The following is a 20,796-nucleotide window of genomic DNA, read 5'->3' as shown; positions in this document are numbered from 1 at the left end:
AGGAAGTACAGCCCAGCGGAAAAGGAAGAATTGGCAAATATAGCAGTCAGAAAAGTATAAGGAAAACCAAGAGTGTGGTTTCATAGCAATGAAAAAAATGTATTTCAAAAACAAGTCAGGCGCGCCTGGGTGGGGTGGCTCAGTTGGTTAAGCATCTGCCTTCGGTTCAGATCATGATCCCGGGGTCCTGGAATCGAGCCCCGCATCGGGCTCCCTGCTCAGCGGGGAGTCTCATTCTCCCTCTGCCTCTCTCCCTGGCCCGTGCTCTCTCTCTCTCTCAAATAAAATCTTAAAAAAAAAAAGCAGACAACTATTGATTGCTACCGAAGGTTTAGTAAAACAAGAACAGAAAAGTGATAGGTTAGAAACATGAAGAACACTGGAGACTTTGACAAGTGCAACTTAAGTAGATATGTACTTGACCTTTTTGCTAAAGTTAATTCTACTAGAAGATTCTACCATTACATAGTGTGACAGACAGACTAATAGTGTCCAAAAGATGTCCAGGTCCCACACACATACACACACACACACACACAAAGATGTCCATGTCCTAATTCCTAGAACCTACAAATATGACCTTATATGGCAAAAAGAGTTTGTAGATGTCATTAAGAATCTTGAACTGGGGAAATTATTCCAGGTAGGTCCAATGTAGTCACACATGGCCTTTTTTTTTTTTTTAAGTGAAGGAGGGTGGCAGGAGGGTTCAAGATTTGAAGATACTAAGCTGCTGGCTTTGAAGACAGAGGAAGGGACCATAAGCCAAGGAATGTCAGCTTTTAGAAGTAAGAAAATGCAAGGAACCAGAGGCTCTCCTGAAGAAATGCAACCCTGTCAAGACCTTGATTTTTAGATTAGTGAGACTCATTTTGGACCTCCTTAATTGTAAGACAAATTTGTGATAATCTGTTACAGCAGCAATAGAAAATCAATACACAAAGGATACCAAACTGGTTGTTTCCATAGTCTCCTAGGTGGTCTGTACCCAGTATATATGACTACGAAGAAAAACAAGGTTAGCCTTAAGAGCCAAATAGTAGGGGTACCTGAAGTGGCACATTCAGTTAAGCGTCCGACTCATGGTTTCGGCTCAGGTCACGATCTCAGGGTCATGGGATCGAGCCCCGTGCATTGGGCTCTGCACTTAGTTCAGAGTTTGCTTAATCTCTGAAAACATGCCGTTATTAAAAACAAAAGCAGCAGGGTGCCTGGCTGGCTCAGTCCATGGAGCATGTGACTCTTGATTTCAGGGTTGTAGGTTTGAGCCCCACATTGGATATAGAGATTACTTACGAATTAAAAAAAAAAATCTTAAGAAAAAAAACAAGAACAGAAGTAGCTAATGTTCAAAAACAACTGTATTAATCTGGCAAAAGCTGAAAACTGGTATGACTTACCTGAGTAACCAGTATCTAAAAATGGGCTAAAAGCTTAAGAACTTGACAGTTTATATCAACCCAGAGATGTGACCAACATGAACATTCTAGTCACAAAATAAATACAAGGCATGGTATGACAGAACTTCATGGCCTGAAATTCTCCAACTTACAAACTTAACTCAAAACAACTTTCATAGATTCTAAGCTATCTGCCACCCAGTGATGTGTAAGCATGTATCTGTGTATGGTCTTTAGATTTTTATAAAACCTAAGTAGACGAAATCCCCTTGAATCATAAATTTCATAAATATCCAGCAATTTCATGATTCCACCCTGGCGCATATAAATCTCAACTTTAAGGTAAGTCAGATTCTGACTAGACTCTAAGCAGCCCATGGTACAGACAATATTGCTACAGCAAAGCAGAGGACCAGGCATGTGGCAAGATGACACAAAACTACCATCCTATGAGACCGTGTGTGGCTGGTCAGGGGCTATCTATCCCCATGACATACCTCTCTTGGCCTTCGGAGGCTGTCACAGCCAATAGTGCTTTCTTAAGATTACCACAAATCCCTGGAAACTTACTCTTTGCTTGGTTATTTCTTGTAAAAAAAAAGTTATCAAGGGTCATTCACAAGATGAATAAGGAGACAAAAAGCAATTTGACAAGAGATGTTATTCATTGGTCTAAAGTATTTCTGTCACTAGTTTAATATACTCCTATTTTAAAAAATAAGTACAAGTGTAAACCCAGTTGACCCATTTTATTAGAAGGTTGGTAAAAAGGTTTTTTGAATGCCATCTGCACTTAAACGATAAAGTAAAATAAACATTGCAGATCTACAATTATCCCACTTTTTTCTATCTGCATACACACATACAGATACACAAAAATGCCATTAATGCTCACTGAATTTTAACAGATTTGGGGGATGGTGCGATTTTAAGCGATTTTCCTGCTTTCTGCCAATTCTGACTCACCTTATTTTTTTTCTTATAACTAGCATGTGTCATTTAAGTAAGTCATTACTCTGAAATTTTTTTAAAAAGCAGGTCAAGCATTTCTATCCAATGCAAGAGGAAGGTAAATGCAAACCCAGCGAAAAACATGGAAATTTTAAAAATCCAGTACAAGTAACTGAATTTCAAAATTAGGAAACAATATGTTTACTAAAGATTGTTTAACCATATTGTCTTTTGATATAGTTATAATGTAGAAAAACTTTTGGCAATTTCCATTTATAAACTCAAATCTATATTTTTCCCAGGAAACAAACATTGTTTTGTTTAGAGGCATTTTATTTAGACAACTAAAACAATTAGATGTTCAGAAGCAACGTACAATGAAAGAGAAATCAAACCAATTACTTTATCATGTATTCCCTCTTCTTTACAACTAAAGCAAAAAAAAAAAAAAAAAAGGCTTTCTGCTTTAAGGGAAAAGTCAGAAAAATAGGCCAATATATTTTTCTTCTCCATAATAACATAAACAGCTACAAGAAATCTAATTGTAATAAGAGAAATTGGATGTTGGCTTGCACATATTCATTAAAAAGACAACAGGCCATCATACCACAAGAGCCTAATTCCACCTGCCTTCATCTGATACTCTTGCCTTTTCACGTACAGGTAACACCAAGTTAGTTCCAGCACTGGAGCTAATTCACATTCCCCATTATTTACTGCTCATGTTTGCCTTAAGCAGAGAGTAACTCTGGGAGGCTGATGCTTTTCTCTGCTTGCTTGTTTTAGTCCATAACTTGTACATTATCTGTGGCATATGCCCAATGCTCAGGCCTTCACTTCAGGAGTTGAACTATAGATGGAATCTGAATTCTCTGAAGCAATTTCTTCTGTAATGAAAAAATAACAATTAAAAAAACCCCACATTAGTCAACTTAATAAAGAAAATTTCTGTGTAATGAAGGCATAAAAAGATTTATTCAGTGTGCTGGTGAGGGGAGGCAAAAGAGAACAAGGGCACATATCTTTCATGACTAGACTCATGGCACTGAAAATGCAATGAAACAATAGTTCCTATATTTCACCCATCAAACTCTTTTATACCATAACTGAACTTCCCAGGGTCCCCTCTTCTAGGCTAAGCTTTCAGTGATTCCAACTATCTAGTAAGCACTGAATTAAAGTCTTATCTTGAAAGATCTGGCCCCCTCCTTTATTTATTCAAGTTTCAAACAATATTACATGATCGGTGCATCTTACAATCTGTAATTCTAGATTTGGGAAACAGCACTTGGTACATAGTAAGCGCTTAATAAATGTTAAATAACAAATATAACTGTGACAATTTGTTTTTTTATTTTAGCAACTGCCTCAAGTTAGACTCCAAGGACTATAAGAGTAACCACCTCAGATCCACACTACATCTCCGTGACTGTACTATGCAGTAGATACTTATAATATTTTATAAACATGTATATAAAAATACATATGTATATAAAAATACATATACATAAACTTTCCATTATTTAAGTATGTTCATATTTAATAAATTTCCTTTGTCAACGAGTAAAACTCACCTAACACTTCAATTTTAAATCCCCCAGGACTCTACAAAAGTTAATTCATTAGTATTTACCTAACTCCTCTTCTGTTGTCTCTGGAAAACTGATCTTTGGCTTTGCCAGCTCACCACTATCTTCTTCTATGAAAAGAAAAGCAATCATGATTATGTGAATTACAATATTACCAGCAACCTCCAGTATTTAATAAGTAAGAAGAGTACACCAACACTATTCTAAGCAGTGAGCTACAAAACCTAATAGGAACCTCCCCTTTTTTAATAACTGTGATTCTAAAATAGTATGTCTTTCCCTCAAAGTTCACACCACAACTACTTTGGGATCAGTAACTAAGTATTTTTATTAAAAACACGTCTACCTTATTAATAAGAATCAGTGAGTAATACCAGAGATTAAATACATTTACTTAGAAATTCTTCATATTGCCCTCTAGCAAATTTTGAAATAGGTCCATGTCATTCACCAAATGATCTGGTGTAAAAAAATTCAGGAATAGAAAACACACACACACATACACACACACACACACACACACACACACGAAGAATAGAAAACACAACAAAAAAATTTAACCAAATAAAATAACACAGTAGCCAATTTATAATTATGGGCTTCTCTGCTTAAACCATACCAAATAAGTTAAAATCTATAGCACCCCCCCTTAACTTGATTAACTTTGAATACAGATGCTTACCAGGAAGTACACATTTCCAAAGGCCGTATGTTTTTCCTACCACAGTTTGCCATAGTCTCAATGTTCCATCTTCAGAACCACTGGCATAGAGTTCTCCATCAGGACTAAATCTCACACAGTGAATAGGACCAAAGTGTCCTTTGTAGGATTCTGAAAAAGAGAAGGGCTATTAGATAATTTAATACTTAAATGTTGGTTAAGTATTGATACACTAAGGAAAATACTGTCTGTATTATTGGGAAGATGTGAAAATCCTAAGTGCAAATTCAAAGAACTAAACTTCATTAAAAATAAAGTGATTCTTATCACAAAGTGGTATATAATGTCTACCATTTCTCTGTAAAATTACCCCCTTCCAATTCTAGCACACATTATGGTGTCATACTGTCCCTCTTAAAAAAAAAAAAAAAAAAAAAAAGAAATATATATATATATATATATATATATATATATATATATATATATGGCTTCATGTCCCAAAAAAGGGTAAAGGAAGGGAGTAAGTTTTACAAAAAGCAGATCTAAAGTCTGTCAGTTCAATCCCAATTTCCACATCCTAAACTCACTGCCTATTTACCAGGGAACCAATTCTTATTATGACCACAGAGAGCCACCAGATGGAGCTCTTTTACACACACTGCCTCTTAATTTCCTACCAGACTAGAGTCTACTAGTCATTCTGTCACACAGAACATGAAGATTCAAGATCAATGCCAATCCTTAAATATTTTAGTCTGGGGAATTTAATGAGAAAATGTACAGATAAGTAGTAGTGTTGTTCTGTTTAAGTCATATCCTTATTTATGAACTTTCCTCTTCTATTTTCTAATGCCTCATCACCTTTGTGTTTTCCAAGTCTTTACTATTTACTAGACCAATGCTTTATTCTGTTTTCAGGTCCATTCAACTCAAGGACCCTCATCTTTCCCCATCTCTGTCCAACCAGAGAGAATCAAGAGAGTATTATCATGACAGTAAAAATTTTCATGAGAGTAGAAAGAATATGAGAGGTTTGGAATGAGAATAAGCTGGGTCCAAGGTCTGGTGTTCACTAACTGTGACCACAGATCTCAGGCAAATAATTTACTTCTTTTTCAAAAGGAATAAAAAACGTGACCACAACATTCTGAAACTTTGAAAACTGACATTAAATAATAAAAAAGGATCTCTGATTTAAAAGTCACATATTCAAATAATAAAGGGTGAACTATAAGCAATTATAATAGATTCTATATGGTCCATTCACCAAACTTCCACTAGTCCAACCCAAATCCATTAGTTTTCCCAAAAAAACAAAACATAAGGCTGTCTTTTGTTCTTTGTGTGTAATTCTAACAAGCTTAATTTCATTGGGTGGTACAGCAGGACAGCTAGACAAAGTAGCAACTTACAGAAAAAGAAATCATAAAAACTAAATACACTAGTTCAAAAAGCAAATTTTGTGAAGGCTAAAAGTAGATACTGAGAACCATGATTATGACATACCTACTCAATCAGATAAATGTAAAATTAGATGTACGTTAACTTCAAATTAATCTTACATGCCCTTCCCCTGCCTTTATGAAGGACTATTATGAAAGTGGAAGCAAAAGTCAGACTCCAAAAAAATCCAAACAAACAAAAATCCCCTCCAATTCAGATGCCTAAGGTATCCCTATAATACACCATAGCTGTTTCTCGCCCACACTATTCTCAATAGAGCTTAGAGATTCTTACATTGGCAATAGGGGGAGCCAGGTAGATGGGACTACATACCAGCACTATACTTCAGCAAAAACAAATACCCTTACATCTGTTTAACATGATTTTGATGTACGACTGCCTCCTCCTACCCCCAATAAATATACTGCCCTATTGTATAGACTACCAGAATACAATGAACTTAAGTTAAAAGGAAAAGGTAAAATTGAGAGTCTGGCATGCTTTATTTACACCACTGTAAATACTTCTACCAAAAGTGGAAAAAAATCCTTTACTTTTTTGACTTGGAAATAACAAGCTTTAGTTAGCTGAAAAATTTGCTAACTGAGGTGTTAATTACTGAAACCTACCATTTGATAAATGTAACCGTATCATCTTAAGGGAGGAAAAAGAGAGCAACTCACCTAATTCTTCTCCACTATTATAATCATACTTATAAAGTTTAAAGTCTTCACCACCTGCAACAAGAAATTCTTTCTCAGGATGAAGAGATGCAGAATTGATGGTTGCAGGAGCTTCAAAGGACTTAATTGGGTCCAAACTGGAAAACAGTTTAAGTAATATTTATAAATTTTGAATACTACACAAACAATACCAGGAAACAATTACTTTTAAACTGTTCCTAATTTCTGAAACCCAAGAAATGATTATATCTTCATTTAGTCAAACATAAATAGTGATGTTAAAAAAAAAAAAAAAAAGCCCTCTAAATAATATTAGCAAAAAAAGTCCAGAAGGATACTATCCCAAGTGGAGTTCATTCCAGGAATACAAAGACACTTTGTGCAGTGAGTGCTTTCCTGGAAATGACTGTGCTGGCTAATTAACAATAGTATGGCTGATATATTTGGATTTTTGCATTGAAAGAAATTTAATTCTGTATTGTTTGATTTTTGCATGACAACCACGCATCTTTGAGAACAGAAAATGTTTTATAATAAGTAATTAACATAATGGATTATTTATACATTATTCTCAATTGCTGAGAATTTATAAGCTTCTGCAACAAAACCTTCAATACCACAAAAATATAAAAACTGCTAAAGATGGTTCCGTTTTTACTATCAAGCTTTTGAAAGAATAACCAAATTTGGAACTACAGCTGTAATAAGAATCAATGCACATGAACACCTTCACATGAACATCAATGAGTTTGGACATCAGCTCTGTTCAGAGAAACTGATACATAATTTAGTAAAACCTATCAATACACCTAGCAAAAATATTTTCAAACAGTTTTTAATAGCTAAGAATAGTTTAAAATAAAAAATCAAAATTACACTCATAAGGCCCTAGTAACTAAAATGAAAATACCCACACAAACACACACAATATAATGTTATACATGTGTAACAAAGAAAAAAAGACTAACGGAAAATACAACTACCATTAACAGTCTGGTACCTATGGTTGAAGAACAGTGGGCAAATTTTTTAAAATTATCTTTTCCAAATTTTCAACAAGGGCATTTAACTACACTTACAGTCACAAAAAAATTAAATCTGTTTTTAAAAAACATCATTAGATCTACACAAACTTCGGAATAGAAGAAAAAAAATCACTATTTCTCTAAAATTGTAAAAGGAAAATTAATAAGAGAATCAAGATGACAGTGGCTTTACACAGTAATGAACATTAATTATAACACCAGTCTAGCAATCCTTTTAAGAAAAATATAATTTAAAAAAAGAAAAAGAAAATTTAGAAGTTACTAAATTTTACCAATAATGTCCCCTAAATATTGGAAATTAATTGGATTAATTCCTCAGTATATCAAATTCTTAAAATACATATTAATAATGGCATGGAAACTTTTCCCCATATTATATAGTATAGGCCAAGATTTGCCTTGTTAAAAGAGTTAAATACCTTTCACATGTGCCTTCCAATTTTTAAGATACCAAAAAAAAAAAAAAGAAAGTATTTCTTGGACATACCTTACTGCACTATGAAAAGCAATAGATCGTCCATAGGTTATTACCAAGATCTCTCCCTCAGGAATATATTCCATACTGCTAACAGACATATTAAAATTTAGAGATTTCACTTCTGTCATGGTAGCATGATCCCAAAGGCTGCAAAAAAGGAAGAGGAAAATATGGTGGTATTTACTCACTTAAGAAAAAGCTTAATTCCCAATTATATCTACAGATTAACCAATGAAGAATAATCACAGTTGTAGTAAAATCTCCTATATTCCAATTCATAAGTTATAGATGATACAGAGAAATTTGGGATTCCTATACAATGTTAAATTACTTGGTATCTTGTTGGTGAAGTCTACTTTAATACTTAAATATACCTCCCTTAGCAAACTATGCTATAAGACATGTAAGTCCTAATCTTACCAATTTTAGCGTCACTCTAAAGAACAGTTCTTACACTCTGTGAATCTGATGATAGCTATACATATTTCCACAGGAAAAAACATCAGGTATCAGCACACAAAATTATGTATACAATACCAGGAGTTTCATGGACCCCCCCGTAGCCAGCTTGTCCACTGAATCAGGTTAAGAGCACAGGCTTATAAAGATGTCAGTAATTTTAATTAAGTGTCTTGTGGATTCTGCTCTAGGTTTATAACAGTATGGACAGCTCCAGAAAAATGTGATCTATGTGCAGCTTAAGTTTCAATGTTTAGAGATAATCCTTCATACATACAGTTATGAGAAATATTTAAAATATAATCACTAAGGTCAAATATTTTTCAACTTTAAATCACTAAAGAAAAATTACTTACCGGACAGTTTTATCATCAGCTGAAAGAATCTGTTTATCCTCACTGCACCATAGAGCTTTTTTAATACCAGAGGTGTGACCGCTGATTTCCTTAGGTTCTTAAAATGAAACAATTTAAATTACATTTGTTAATATTTGCTTTTTTAAACTGAGCAATACTGGAACAATTAAATATGTAAAAAGAAAAGAAGTACACTTCAAATTAAACTGCAACTTTTCAAAGCCCAACACAATGCAAACTTACTGTTTCCACAGAATACATTTGGTTTTTCTACACTGGAACAAAAATTTATCTGCATGACAAAGAACCGAAGAACAATGCTGCTATATGTATCTGGGAGTGAATACACCACTACCTCCAGGCTATGTTTCTGCTTTCAAAAGCATTACTGTAGCACAATGAAATAAAAAAAAGCTAATCCAACATTACCACTAACACTGGGACCCTCGTCCAAGCCACTGTTGTTAGAAACAGGAAAAAAGAGGGAAGTAGACTGACAGGAGAAAAAGAGAGTAAAAAACAATGCAGTAATTCCCAAGAATATTTCTACAATGAGATCAAAGCTTCAAAAAACAAAACAAAACAAAACCACCACCAGGAACCTGTCTCTGTTGGAGAATTTCCCTTCAAAAGATTAAAAAAAAAAGAACAACTGCTCAGTGTTATCTTTGGGCAAAAGCAGATGCTGGAGGCAAAGCCATCCAACCCTACTTTGATTTTGGGCAAGTTACTTAACCTGCTGAAGTAAAGGTTACTTAGCCCTTTCATTTTTTCTTCTGTAAAATGGGATAACAACAGTTACTACACCTCACAGTTTGAGTATGAGGATCAAATGAGAATATACATCTAAGGTTTCTAACCTGGAGTTTGACATACAGTAAAAGCAGTTAATTGCTATTATTTCTATTGCCAGTACAGCAGAAGAACCACTTTCAAAAAGCAGCTTTGAGAAGGGCCTAAGGCCTGAACTAACTTGCTAAGTCAGAAAGGCACACTGACTGAGGTCCGAGTACTTTGCTATGTTTTGGTATAAAGTTATAAAAGAGAATGAAGAGAAATACCTCCAGATGCCAATGAAGAATAATCTATAAATGTAGTCTGTTTGCTCACCTTAGAAATGCTTTTAGGAAAGAGACTATCTTGAGAATAACTGCTTAATATCCAATGTAGCTTTGACTTTCCTACAAACTTCTGAAATTCATAAATTAATGAATAAATAATACCCACGATACAAAACGTAAGACTATAAAATAAATAAAACAAAATCCTGTTCATTATAATCTGGTAGCTTTTGAAATATATATTATGTATTATGTGACTAGAAAAGCATTAAGATACTATAAAAGAGATGAATATCTGGACCAGGGGAAAAAAAGCATCTTTTATGACTTCCGTGCAATAAGAGAATTCATAAAGGAAATAAATTTCACCACCAAAAACTTTACAATGTGTATACCATAAACCTTATTAACAAAATTTAAAAGCAAATGACAAATCAAAATATAATAAAGAACCTTAAAACCAGTAAGAAGATGAACATCACAACAGATAAATTGGCAAAGGGCATGAACAGACTATTATTCACAAAGAACACATTAAAATGGTATTCAACAGTATTTTAATCTTGTGAATAATTTTTTTTCAAGTTCACAATATCACAGAATCATTTTTCTTCTATTAAATTGGAAAAGACAAAGTTATCAGTGTTTGCCAGAAGAGATTAGCTATAGATATATATTTTTATACTTTGGTGGAGCACACTTTGGTAATACCTACCAACGGCTTCCAAGTGTACCTCCCTTTTTGTCCCAACAATTCTATTTCTATGTAGTTATTCTATAGAAGTAATTGTGGAAATATTTGCAGCTATAAGGATGTTAAGCGTAACACCACTTATATTTAAAATTTGTAAATAGCCCAAATGGGCCACAGTAAGAGATTGGTTAATCGACTTATTCATAGCATAAAAAACAATAGTCATTAAAAACAATAGAGAGAATATTTAAAGACATGAAAAAATTGTAATTTTTTAAGTTTTAAAAATTCTTCTGATTAGCTAATATATTCGTATGGTTCAAAAATCTGAACAAAATAAGCACACACTAAAATTCTCACTTCTCACCTTCTAGACAACCATTCTTTCTTACCAAAAAGTAGTAACACTGCTGTGTACCTTTTTAAACTTAAATGATTAAAATTTGGCAAGATGAATTTTTAATTTTTAAGAAAACTACGTAAGCACAATGTAGCAACATTAAAAAAAGATATCTGCATAGAAAAAAGACTGGAAGGGACGCCTGGTTGGCTCAGTCGGTTAAGCAGCTGCCTTCGGCCCAGGTCATGATCCCAGGGTCCTGGGATCCAGTCCCACATCGGGCTCCTTGCTCAGCAGGGAGCCTGCTTCTCCCTCTCTCTGCCTCTGCTTGTGCTCTGTCAATAAATAAAATCTTTAAAAAAAAAAAAAAAAAAAGACTGGAAGACTATGAACCAAAAATTAAAAAATATTAATAGTGATTAATACTGGATGATGAATTGTTTTCATTTTTCTCTTCATGACTATCTTTAATTTCAAATTTGAGTACTGAACATGATTCCTTTAATCAAGAAAACTTATTTAAATTAAAAGAAAATATAATACAAACACATATAAATTACACTTACCTGCTTCAGGCTTGTTCAAATCATATATGCGTAACAGTTTATCCTGTCCCCCGGTTAACAAGTAATTACTATCCTGAAAATACACACAAGCAAACTGTTTACGGAGGAGCCATTTTAATAGCTACTATCTCTCTCAAACTTCTTCAACACCAATTAAAATCCAAATAAAGTTTGCAGACATCACAAAGAAATGTAATACATGCCAATTACTTCTGAGACGATACTAGAGAACATTTATCCTTCTCATAATTGCCAAAACCCTTTAAGCTCTACCGTTCAAATGTATTATGCCACCTACCACAAGAATATTCTCCAGCTGCCCTGATCCTCTCCCTCCTAAGTAACACCTCTTTAATGATCTCAAATTTATCCTCTCTCTTCTGAAAGTAGTGAGGAAACATTATTTGCACATTTTAGGTGTTTGTTGCTACTGATGGAGAACTGATCCAAGAGTTCCATGGTATCTTAGGATTAACCAAGTAACTAAATTTGTATGCTTAATCTGCAATTAAATCATATATAAGCCAATATACACCTAATATCACCCCCAAATATAGAATATACAAACGAATCAAATACACGACCATTATTACATCCTATAATAACAGCAATTTAACTCCCTAAAATATATTCCATTTTCTGATACCTGCGTAAAATCCACAGTCTTGACAATGTGTTTATGAGCCAGGGTCATCAATTCATCTCCTGAGACAGCATCCCACACTTTGCTAAAAGTAAAGAGTAAAATTAAAAGATAAATATAATGGTAATTTCGATGATAACCAAATAAATTACGTATGCGAAATGTTATATAAATGAATTATAAGTCTCCCATTCTCTCTAATATCCCTCACTGTTAAGATTCATTTGATTAAATATTTTAATGATTCTAAAAGAAAAGAAATTTATCCCCGTAGAAGCCATATAACCAATCTAATTTTGACAATGGAAAAGATCTACAAATTTAAGTAAATGAGATCAATGAACCAGCCCATCCTTACTTTTAGCCTACAGCCATAATATCCTTTTAGCAAGACTGTAAGACATTTTAACTAATTTTAAGTTTCATCTTTCCAGTTTGTTTCTCTATTCTCATGTACATGCAAAACAAAAAAAACAAAAAAAAAGAAATCCTAAAAAGAATTTACAGGAGAATGAAAGGCCCTGATAGAGGTTACATAAAATTTTAAATCAAGACAGTAAAGAAGAAAATATTCTCCCCATGTCTTCCTCAAAGTTGACTCTTAAAATTCTCAAATTCTAATCCAATTAACTTCCCCCCAAAATATCCCAGCCTTTGATTATATAATGTTAACACAGGATTTTTAACCTTTCAACCATTTCTCTGACCCCCTCCAACCCAAAATATATGTGTGGTTGTGTGTCTATACACATATATATGTATGCATTACATTAGGGGTTAATGGTCAAATAATACATTAGAAAAATACTGTAAGGGGTTCTCCCAATAAAAAAGATTAAAGAAGGGGAAAAAAAAGTTCACTTTATAACAGAAGAGGTCATTGAAAAATAAACAAGAAAACTTTGCTTACTGGGAAAAGAACTGTTAAGAGTGAACAAGCTATGCTCCATAAAGATTTTCATTTTAATATAATTGACATTTATTTTTAAAAATAAAGGCAACAATAAACAGGGGTTGGGGGGAGAGCATGATCAAAGTAGTATCATCCAGGAGAGGCCAAGAGATCTATAGTCTTTTCCCTCCTATTTAGAAACACCACTAAAATTGAAGATGACACTCTCTGACACAGCATGCTCTAATCACTTGCACTAACTTTGGCCTATTTCATTATTCACACTTAAGAGTCCTAAAAAGGGCTTACAGCCCTAAAAATATTCTGGAATAACCTAAATGTTTTCTAATGTATTTTTCAATCTCCAGGCATGAAAGTGGTATTACGTAGCTGGCTGCAGGCTCAAATCAGGGCAATGAAGCATGATTAACAGTATCCTTTCCTCAGCGAACCCTGCAGCATTTATTTCCTGCACAACTCAAGAAGTACTTGTCACCTCCCTAAACTACTGACCCACCTTATATCCCCTGTTTCGTGCATATATTAATGCTGTCTGTTCAATACTTTTCATATCCTGAGAACAGACTTACCACAAGTCTCAAAAGAGGAGATGCTTAACTTTATTTTTATTTTATTTCTTTTTAAGATTTTATTTATTTATTTGACAGAGGGAGAGACAGCGAGAGAGGGAACACAAGCAGGGGTAGTGGGAGACGGAGAAGCAGGCTTCCCGCCAAGCAGGGAGCCCAATGCAGGGCTCTCGATCCCAGGACCCTGAGACCATGACCCGAGCGGAAGGCAGACGCCTAACGACTGAGCCACCCAGACGCCCCCCCCCTTTTAATTAATTAATTTATTTACTTACTTACTTAACTTACCCTTTTTAAAGCCTTAATAAAAAATTAAGCTTTTCTGGGTGAAAAACATTGCCTAGCTATCTTAACATGCTGACTAAGTCATCAAAAAGGAGGTAATACCACCTTCAATTTATCATCAACCTTATTCAGAGAAAAATTGATCTTCCCATTGTCTTTTACAAGAGAGAAAAGTGATCATACACTTTGGTTATCTATAGACTTCAGGGCCCAACTCCAGATCTATTTAATCATCCTCTGGAACAGAGCACAATTATCTTCTCCACTTTTGGCACTCTCTCCAGATGATTTTAACAAGAGGAAAGTGGAGATGCTAAGAAGAGGATCATGGGAAGTAAAGTTTATATTAGCTTCATGAATTAAAAGATAGTAAGAGGAGGGGGTTTCAGGGAATAGTGTCCTCATCACCTGACACAACTGCCTGAATTACCTCAAGATAACATTCCCAAATGACCCACAGACCAACTCTGCTCCAAAAGAACCAAATTTTCTTCTACATAAACATGACATTAATGAATTTTCTGAGAAACATAAGAATGGGGGAGGTGGGGAGAACTTCCTAAAAATGATTTATACCAACTATGATTAATCAGGTTAAGTTGGGGAAGCTATTCTTTAGCTGGTTCAAGCTCCATAACAGCAAGCTCCATACAAATCATTAAAAGAGAATATACATAACACTCCCCCTCTTCAAAGACAGACACTGAACAAACGAGGAGTAAGACTCAGCTACTATTTATTGAGCAGCTACTACGCAAAAGACGCTATGCTAGACTCCAAGGATATAAGTGGAAAAAGATCTCTCAAATCCTCCCAATAACCATGTGGTCTTACACCCATCTTAAAATACCAAAGCCGAACTTTTAAGAAGCAACCCATGATCAAACTGGAAACACAAAGCATAGCTAGCACATGGACTCAGGCCTAACCAAAGTGAATGCTTACATCTTTCTTGCCATGATACAGTGGAAATCGGGGGGGGGGGGGGGGGGAAGCATTTCTTCTTAATATTTAAGAACTTTCTTTGCACAAAACCAGAAAGTTTCATGGCCTTAGCCTCAGAAGTTCCAAAATGACAAATACGAATTTGGTCTAGTGGGAATGGGAGCTATCATTGTGACCTTACACACGTAACACATACTCATTAGATTTTAAGCAATGTTCTCAATATTAGAAACATTTTAACTCATTTAATATTCACAACTGACATTTGAGATAAGTGTTATTTCTATTCTCATCTTTATAGATGATGACACCGAGAAAAAGAGGTTAAATAAATTCCCAAGGTCACAGGATTCAGATGCAGAATCAGGCTCCAGGGCTCACGCTTCTAATGCTACTTGTAAACATAGACACTAAGACTTGAAATGTTAAGCATAAAAACAACACTGAATACCCATCCAGAGACATGCCCTGGAATGTGGGACTTGGGCTATGAATGCTCTGTAAGTGACCTAAATAAAGATAACTGTCCCTCTGGCAGCAAGATACGATCCTGACTATTCTTTCCAAGACTCAATATATTAAGTATTTAAAGTGCCATATTTTTTCACGCCTTTTTTTTCTCTCCATTTCAGAGGCCGTTATCACATGCAGTAATTTCTGTCTACTTCTTTATCTTCCAGATGACTGGTATCATCATTTGATCAAAGGTACAAACCGAGAGTCTTCACAGATTTTACAGACAGGCATCCTTCCCAACAAGCTTTCGCACAAGTCTCTTAAAGATCAGGACAAGACCATCAGGCAGAAGGTGACAGAGCCTTTTACTCACATAATTAACAATGACGGACAGGGCCCAGAATTGAGGTTAACAAAAACTTATCCTTTCAGAATTGCAATTCAAAAATTTGTCTTTTTTTAATGCTGTTTATAGTGTCTAACATCTTGTTACATTTAAAACTTAATTATGTTTAATTTAAAATACCACTTTATTAACTTACCACAGCAGACTGGGACCTAGTTTCAATAATGACATTTTTTTAAATCCACCTACCAAACCTCTGAAATCTAGAGTTGAAAATCCCAATTTCTACCTCTGTTATAAAATCAATGACATTCATTCCCAATGACAATGTTCCTACTAGACTGAGCAAAAAACAAACTTTGGAGAAGTGAAGGGGAAAAAAAAAGCTAAACTCATGGCAATCAGACACAAGTGTTCCAGAAGCAAAACCAAGATCTATAATTCACCCATTCTTTACCCTCTACTTTAGAAAACTTCCTCTAGTTATTTACTCAACAAACATAAGGTATTAAATAAGCCAGAGAATATAAAAAATATAACCTGACCTCAAGAAGCAAGAACACATAAATCAATTAAGTACTATAAAAGTGCCAGAAGTTTTAACACAGAACACGGAATGAACACTTTCACCGTAAGCCTTCCATCTGAGAATCACTTTTACCAAATTAACAAAGGAGAATGACACATTGCAAGTAGCATGCTGACATCTAAAGCAACATTTGACCTGAAGCTGTTGACATTAAAGGATTTATATAAATTCAAGCAGCTCTTTATTTTATCAGTATTACATACAATCAAAACAGGGCACAGCACAAAGCCTTACAATGGCTATGCATAAAGACATACTAGAAATCTATTCATTGAAGGCACAGAAAAAAGTTCAGGCTGCTGACATTTATAACTTTTTTTACGCATCTCGCATCATCTCAAATTTAATACCGGGTAAGCACCATATCACCCTCTCCTTATTTAAACACTTTTAACTTGTTTTTTAATTTTACATACAGTAAAATTCATTTTGTGGTATAGAAATTTACATGTTGCAACAAATGCAAAGAGTCATGTATCCATCATCACAATCAATCTGCCTTCATTTTTTATAATAAACTTCGTATATTTGATTTGCTTAAAACAAAGGAGCAGCACATTTACAACTGCTCCTAGTTTGGAACTCTGTGGAAGAAAGAAAAAGGAGAAAGAAAAGCAAGACCACTTGTACTTTCCAGACTTGAGTCTAACGAGGTTTACTACCATACGCAGTAGCTCTTGACGTCGCCTTCATCAGCTTACACATTTAAGGGGCTGCTATGTCATAAACACAACTAGGAACTAGAATACCAAGATTATGTAAAATATGAAAGTGCCCTGAAGGAGAAAGTGGGTCATTGCAAGTCACTCTAACATATGCAAAAGCCAAAAACCAAAATAGGTAAAGTGTATTCTGGCAAGAAGTTTAGTATAACTAGATTGTAGGGCATATGATGTGCAGTGTCGGATAATACTGATAAACTAGGATAAGGCCAAATTTTAAACTGGCCAACAAGTGAAATTTAACCTTTAGGCCAGTGATTCTAAGGCTTAACATCAGAATTAACTAGAACTTTAGGAAAGAAAAAAACAGATGTTGGGGACTCCATCCCCAGACCAGTTAAATCAGAATTTGTCAGACACATGCATCTGAATATTTTAAAGTTTCCCAGGTTATTTTTGGGTTCACTCAAGGTCATGAACCACTGAAACTGCAGAGGGAAGACAGGAAGATCATTACAGAAGTGACATGATGAAATTTGTTTTTCGGAAGACTATGGAAGATGAAAAGACAGGAAAGGAAAGGTACTAGTGGCAGAGGCATAAAAAACAGAGAACATTCTGCTGGTAAAATCAACAAAGCAGACATAAGGAAAAAAGTCAAGAATATTTAAATTTCAACTTAAAAAACTTAGAAAATGAAGAGTAACTGAGTTTAAATATGGGTAAAGCCAGTTAACAAAACCGGAGTAAGACAGGGTTAAAAATCTGGGCCATCAGCACTACGGCATCACAGAAGTGTGTGATATCACTCCGGAAGCACACGTTGAGCATTTTTAAGCACAACCACCAAGATTCATTATCTAGAGTGCTTGTCAGTAATGCAAATTCCTGGGTCCCAATCCAGACATACAGAATAAGTCATTTAAAGTCTCTGAAAATTGATGAGAACCACTGAAGAGAAAAAAAAAGCAGAAAGGACCAGAGTAGAGTTTTAGTGAGATCAAACATCATGTGCTCTACATGGTAGGCTTTGGGTCAGAATTTTATGAATAACTGAGGCTGAAGTTTTGAGTACTTCACAACACAATCCATGGAGAACTTCGAAACTGGCCGATTTGGCTATACTTACGCAGTGAAATCTGCAGCTGCTGTAGCTGCTTTGGTGGCATCCTTATTCAATGTCGCGCCCCAAACAGCACCCTTATGACCCAAAAATGTTCCAATCCAGTCTCCGGTATCTCCCTGGCGTAGCATAGGTTTCCCGTCTAAAACACATTTAAAAAGTGTGATTTAGAAGTTCAAATTACTTAAAATCTAAGACTCAAACATAAAGTGATCGTGTCAAATAACAAAGTGTTAAACTGCTTTTGTTGTGTAACTATTCTCATTCACTGGGGTCACTAAGAAACGTTCAGAAATAAATTAACTGAAGAGACAAGCCAGACATTCTCGCTGAAGCATTTGTAATTCGGTGGGAATACTGATTTGCATCAAAATAACCTAGACTTGAGTCTTATATTGGACAAACTTCTTAACCTGAACCTCAGTTTCCAACTGAAAAATGGGGCTAATACCACATAGGAATGTCCAGTAAAATAAAGGCAATGACAAGGCTCTAAAATAAGGAAAGGTATTACTCGCCTGGCCTCCTGTTTTCTCTATTCCCCATATCCTTGAAAGATTATTTACAGTATATGACGGCAGAGGCGTCAGGCAAGTGTACAGTCCCGCTGCTCCAGAAATAGCAATAAAAGCGAAATGAGAGGCCCAAGTTGGGGGCAGTACTTAGCCTCGTCAGAGAATCAGAAAAGCCTCCCGTGGCTCCAGCTGCGGAATCCCCAATACAGTGTTTTCCCCATCAGACCACTGTTGGCCCCAATCTCAAAGACTGAGATCCCCCCTTCCGCATTGGGGAGTACCCGCCACTCTACCTTCCGGCTCAGTTCTAGTCGTTAGGGACCCGGATCCAGGGACCCTGCTCACCTTTGCAAGCGCTGATTAAGAAATAGCCATAGGGCGTGATGCCACTGAAGGCCAAATCGACCACAGGCCGCGTGTGGCCCGAGCAGGTGAGCGGCGTCTGCCTCATTGCCATGGCGGCGGCGGACCGAGCGATCCGGCTGTGGAGCCGAGGGTCGTCTTGTCTTTTCTTTCCTCTGCCGCAGAGCCTCTGGCTCAAGGCCCCCGCCCTGACACTGGGGGCTGGGGCTGGGCCGAGAAACAAGAAAAAGAGGCCAATCGGGTAGCACCGAGGTCAGGAAAGGGTTGGGGATGGGTCAGGGAGTCTGCGACGGGCGACCGACAGCCGCCAAGGGAGGGAAAGGGAGGGAGGGAGGAAAGTAGGGGAGGGGGAAAACCGGAGAACCGGCAGCCACGACCCGCACCGTCCACACCGGTACTGGCAGGAAGTGACGATCCCAATGACGCCAAGCGTCCGTCGGAAGTGACGATCTAGCGAGAAGGCAAGTTTGCCCGGTAGCGGAGCGAATAGGACAGCAGCGCGCAGGCGCGACACCAGCGCACGTTGGGCACGTGACGCTGGCCCCCGCCGGCTACGTACGCATGGAGGAGCTCTAGACTTCGCCGCGGAGTTCTCCCGCGCCAAGCTCTGACCAGCCGGAAACGGCCTTTCTGTGTCCGGGCGGAGTTTGGTGAGTGCGAAAGCTGTGACTGCTCGTCTCAGACTCTGGACCTGGCGGCCCCTGTGGATTAGGCGCCAAGCAATCCAACTGGCTGGACTGTGCTTGCTGTCTGAACATCTAATCTAGAATGGACAACCAGAGTTGTTCCCGGCGGCGGCCCAAACCAGCAAACATCGTCTAAGAACTTTTTTTTTTAGTTCTTATTAACAACTACAAAGGCAGGCCCTCTGGGGTTGTCTTTAAGGCCCATAAGAAAAATAATTTCTCCAGGGACTTCTATGTAAAAATTCCTGTACTGCTAGCGTTTTAGACATGAGTGTTATGTGACTTTAAATACAGTTAAATTTAAATCGCTTTCCCTTTTAAGGACTTCGAAGGTCTCTAGAGCAGTGGTCCCCAAACTTTTTTGATAAAATATTCACATCAGTAAAACTTGAGTCTGCACTCCTATTATGGGGATAATAATGTGTATATTAAATGCATGTGCATTATAATTAGGCAAAAACATGCTAGAAGAATCTAAACTAAATATAAATAGAAACCCTGGTATTATCTTCCTGCAGGCAGCCCACTTAGGGTATGGGTATCGCTGCTCTGTGTAACAACCGGACTTCTTTGTTGTCTTCTCATACAAAACCTTTCTTTTTTTTTTTTTTTTTTTTTTTTTTTTTTTTTTAAAGATTTTATTTATTTATTTGACAGAGAGAGAGACAGCGAGAGAGGGAACACAAGCAGGGGGAGTGGGAGAGGGAGAAGCAGGCTTCCCGCCGAGCAGGGAGCCCGATGCGGGGCTTGATCCCAGGACCCTGGGATCATGACCTGAGCCGAAGGCAGACGCTTAACGACTGAGCCACCCAGGCGCCCCTCATACAAAACCTTTCTAAGCAGGAAACGTCCTATCTGGGGCAAGTTGTTTCTTTCCTTTGATACTAGACTGTAAACCGAAGACAGATTTTTGTGATTCTTTCACCACTTTATCCCCAATACTGTAATATCTTAGCACATACCGATAAATCAGC

General features: G+C 36.4%; 1 protein-coding gene across 1 annotated transcript; it reads right to left on the bottom strand.

Annotated features, from left to right (window-relative positions):
- Positions 1-2,666: 2,666 nt before the first annotated feature.
- On the bottom strand, positions 2,667-20,016 carry STRAP (serine/threonine kinase receptor associated protein). Its single transcript, XM_032391743.1, has 10 exons — positions 19,119-20,016; positions 18,265-18,400; positions 12,374-12,455; positions 11,728-11,800; positions 9,067-9,163; positions 8,261-8,398; positions 6,728-6,864; positions 4,623-4,772; positions 3,985-4,050; positions 2,667-3,238 (listed from the first exon to the last, which is right to left on the bottom strand). Exons 1-10 carry the CDS (start codon positions 19,228-19,230, stop codon positions 3,177-3,179), a joined length of 1,053 nt encoding a protein of 350 aa, XP_032247634.1. The 5' UTR covers positions 19,231-20,016; the 3' UTR covers positions 2,667-3,176.
- Between the last annotated feature and the right edge of the window lie 780 nt (positions 20,017-20,796).

Source organism: Phoca vitulina, unplaced genomic scaffold, assembly GCF_004348235.1.
Source record: "Phoca vitulina isolate PV1807 unplaced genomic scaffold, GSC_HSeal_1.0 scaffold64, whole genome shotgun sequence".
Taxonomy (NCBI): domain Eukaryota; kingdom Metazoa; phylum Chordata; class Mammalia; order Carnivora; family Phocidae; genus Phoca; species Phoca vitulina.
Note: the sequence above shows the minus strand (reverse complement) of the source record. Positions and strands in the feature narration are given on the sequence as shown.